This window comes from Triticum aestivum, chromosome 7B (genome assembly GCF_018294505.1).
Source record: "Triticum aestivum cultivar Chinese Spring chromosome 7B, IWGSC CS RefSeq v2.1, whole genome shotgun sequence".
In the NCBI taxonomy this organism is placed as follows: domain Eukaryota; kingdom Viridiplantae; phylum Streptophyta; class Magnoliopsida; order Poales; family Poaceae; genus Triticum; species Triticum aestivum.
In genome coordinates this window covers 560,067,566-560,071,495 of record NC_057813.1, presented here as the reverse complement: position 1 = coordinate 560,071,495, position 3,930 = coordinate 560,067,566, and the positions used below count along the sequence as shown (strand labels likewise).

The 3,930-nt window shown below is 57.6% G+C and overlaps 1 protein-coding gene across 1 annotated transcript; it reads right to left on the bottom strand.

Moving 5' to 3' along the window:
• Positions 1-914: 914 nt before the first annotated feature.
• On the bottom strand, positions 915-2,436 carry LOC123156254 (uncharacterized). The gene has a single exon (XM_044574397.1). It carries the CDS (start codon positions 2,334-2,336, stop codon positions 921-923), a length of 1,416 nt encoding a protein of 471 aa, XP_044430332.1. The 5' UTR covers positions 2,337-2,436; the 3' UTR covers positions 915-920.
• Positions 2,437-3,930: the final 1,494 nt, after the last annotated feature.

Below are 3,930 nucleotides of genomic sequence, written 5' to 3'. Positions count from 1 at the left end.
TTTGGCATAGGTCTGTAGTTAGGGTTGGCCTAGTGTTTCCTTGAGGCGTTGTTTTCGTGGAGGAGGTGGCGCCGCGTCGAAATAATTTGCCGCTGCTCTTCCTCCATCTCATCGTCGCTGCACCTGGTGGCGTCGGGGGCAGGTGGCCCGGTCGTCTCGCCGGTCTTTGGATCCGGCGAGGTTCATGTCTGGTGGTCGGCCGATGGCGCTCTCGCGGGTGACCATTGTGTCGGCTGTTGTAGTTGTGTTTACTGTCTTCCAATTAGGTGCGTGGATGATGGCAGGCAGCGACGTTCCTCTTCTTCGACTACATCGGATGAAGTTGACGGCATCGAGATCTGGTAACCATGGGGAAGATCCTCGGCCTACGTGCCACAAAGACTCGGCGACCCGCTTCAACGGCTCAAAAAGCATCTTTGTATGCGATGGTGCTCTCCTAGATCTTGGTATGACGGCTGTTCTCATCTTTTTCCGGTGTTGCCATGGTGGCGGCGAAGGACATTTGTGGACTATGTTTCGGCGAGGCACGAGTTTCTGCAAGGGTGGAATAGTAATTTCACATCTTGTGGAATTCTTTGTGCAAAGTTGTTTGACGAGCATTTGTGTCTCGTACGATGACAATATGTGTAATCTCTGTAAACAGTTTGTCTAATATGATTGCTTAAAAAAAACTAGGCACCCAGGGAGCGATACAAACGCACACACCCAACGAAAGGAAGATACATGATTAAAAGACGACTCGGACAGGAACCGAGCCCCAACAACACCCCGGGGCTGGGAACCTAGATAGACAACTTCTTACTATGTTAAATGCTGCTAAAATTTCAAAATTCTATGCACGAACATTTCATTTGAAATGCTCTGTGCTGATACTGGCGAACACTCTCTCGGCCCTGCCAGCACTAGTCAGACGGATCAATTCAGTCGGCGCACGACGGGAAAACCCAGACCGGGGGCGGCCACTTCCAGAGCAGGTCCCGCGCCGCGCCTCGCGGCGGCCTGTAGCTGCCGTCGGCGAGGTCAAGCACCCCGACGTCCGGCGCCACCTCGCGGCACCTTTCGTGCGACCACGGCCCGTCATCGGTGAAGTAGACGCAGTTGCCCCTCAGCTCGGGGCAGTCGTCCACCGGGACGCACAACGACGCGTTCTTCCCCAAGAACAGCGCGCGCCCGGCCAGGATGCTGGCGCGGCCGTTTCGGCTGTCCACCGGCGCCCACTGACCACCGACCAGCTCGAAGAACTCGGCCGCGACGGTCGTGTACTCGACCTGCTCCGGTCGGGGCTCCCACGTGCACCGCGCGTGCGCTGCGTCCCTGAGCCGGTGGACCTGGAGTAGGCGCCCCGGCGAGAGCTCCACGAGGTATCTACTGCACGCCGCCGACATGGAGCACGCGCGCCCCGAGCAGCAGCAGCACGGCTGCGCGATGGCCTTCCGGGTCGGCGTCGTGTCCGCCGTGACGTCCACGTCCCATGCCTCAACGCGCCCAGCGGAGTCCATCGCGTACACCAGTTGCCGCCCGCCGGCGCTAGCCGTGGAGGAGGCACGCACGGCGTCCGACCAGCGGCGAGAGGGCGTGTCGAGCAGCGTCCACCTCGTGTCGCCGGCTCGGGCGATGGCGATGCGGGACAGAGGCTGGCAGATGAGCATGACGGCGTACCCGCCCCAAGAGCCGCCCGACCCCGGCGCGGCGGTATGCCCCTCCCGCGGCGCGGAAACGAGTATGGCCTTCTCGTAGAACTCGTACCGGAGCCTGTCAGGCGCGAAGGACTCCGGCGGGACGATCACGGTCGCACCCTCGTCGCCGTCATCGTCGGCGAAGCAGCATCGGAGGCTGTAGCTCACGACGTGGCCGTCCGCGTCGCGGCTGGCGTGGACGAAGGAGAGCGTGTCGGGCGGCGGGAGCGGAACCTGCGCACCGGTGAGCGGGTTGAGGAGGTGCAGCTCGGAGGCGGCGTCGGCGGTGACGAGCCACCCGTCGGGCGACGAGCCGACGCAGAGGCGGTCTGATATGGCCGGGGCCGGCTGCGGGACGGTGTATGTTCTGCCGTCGGAGAGGCTCAAGAACCGCGCCTCCTCCGAGGACGTGCCACCACCGCGCCTCCGGCGCGCGGTCAGGTCGAAGGGCAGCATGAGCCACGGGGACGGCACGGGCACGGCACGGGGGTGCAAAGCGCTGGCGGCCGACCACCACGCGGTGCATACCGCGGGGAAGCGGAAGCGATCCGGCACGGGGAGGCGGGCGAGGACGGACTCGAGGAGGTCGCCCGGTAGGTCCGACCACGACCAGCCCGGGCCCGTCCCGATGGTGCCGACGAGCTCGCAAATGACCGCCATTGGCACAGCACGCAACGCACAGCACAGGATCTCAGCTTGATCACACGAGGAGAGGAAGAGGAGGGAGCAGTTGAGTTGGGTTCTTGGGATCGTGACTGGTGAGAAGCAACTTATTAACGCGCCATTCCTCGGAATCCTCGGCGGCGGCGTCGTGGCGTGCCCCATATTGCTCCCCATGTGTTTCCTCTTCCCTCGCATGCCGCGGGCGGAAGCGGCCGGGGTCAGGTCAGAAACTAGCGGTGGTGGCAGTACAGCGTCTCTGACCGGTTTGACGGCAGTCTCGGGGGAGAATGGCGACGGGAATATACGTTCGGCCGGTCGGCCGCGACGGCGGAGACACGGTGGGCGCTAGTGGTAAGGTCTCGCCGGGTTGGTCAGAAATTAGAATACTGTTGTTGCGGGAGACTGTTTTTTCTTTTCTTTTACAAACACGGTCTTTTTTGGAGTTTGTTTTTCAAACACGGTTGATGTACGTGTGATACTGATGGGGAAGATCTCCCCCCTTTCCTAAACCCTAGCCGCCCCGAGCACCTCTCCTCCCCCTCATCCTTGACCACCGCTGGCGCCGGCGGTGGTGGCGCGCCCCGACGGGGTTTCTTCGCGCGGAGGAGTCTTGTCAACTGGGCGGCGCGGTGGTCGTCTCCGGTGTGGCAACACATGGTGGAGAGCGCGAGGATAGGCAGAGCACGGTCGTGAGGCAATGGAAGGCTGTCTTTTTGGGGCGCCAGCGCGGGAGTCGGAGGTAGCGCGGCGGGGGGAGGGGGGGACCCTGGTGGCGGCGGATCTCGGCCAGGAGGTATGCGGCCGGGAGTCGTTGTGGAGGCCGAGGAGCGCGATGCGCTTCAAATTGATGTGGTCTTGTTCTTTGTTTATCTTTTTTTAATAATAAAGGAGCTATTGTTTCTGATCGTCCGTCATGAAAATTGCCCACGAAGTTGTCATAAATTGGATGAAAACAACGAGATTTTTAGATTAAGTTGTATTTCAATGAGGAATTTAAATAGTACGGAGCAAATAGAAGTACATATGCCTATCCTATTTGACAACAAAGAAAAATAAAACTGGGAAGCAGCCTATATTCGGACAAACAATAAACCAGTAAAGTAAAACCAATTCAAGATATTCATGGATACAAACACAGATGAAACTGAGGCTCCACATTTAGTATGGCTTATGGTTGTTTCTCTACATACCAATGAGAAATTTCAGAGAGATGTGAAAACAACATCAAACAACATTTTCTTAATTACTCGACCACGAGCTTATTAAGCAAGCTCACCTTCAAGTCATCGGACGGTAATAGCCACATCAAAGGAAGCTCACCTTCTAGTCATCAGCACTGGCATATAACAAAGATGGAACAAAGGAATTACATGTAAGAAAAAAGAAGCAAAACTCAAAATTAGCGGCATGTTGACAGTTAATTATAGTGGGAAGGCCACCAGCAATATACAGAGCTAGCATGGTAATAATGCCTCATGGGATCAGATAATTAATGATTGGCAGCAAAAGAACCTAGTGCTACTTTACAGGAAAAGAAATGATGATTATGTTGAGCAATAATAACATGAAGCTGTGATGTTCAGCCAACAGC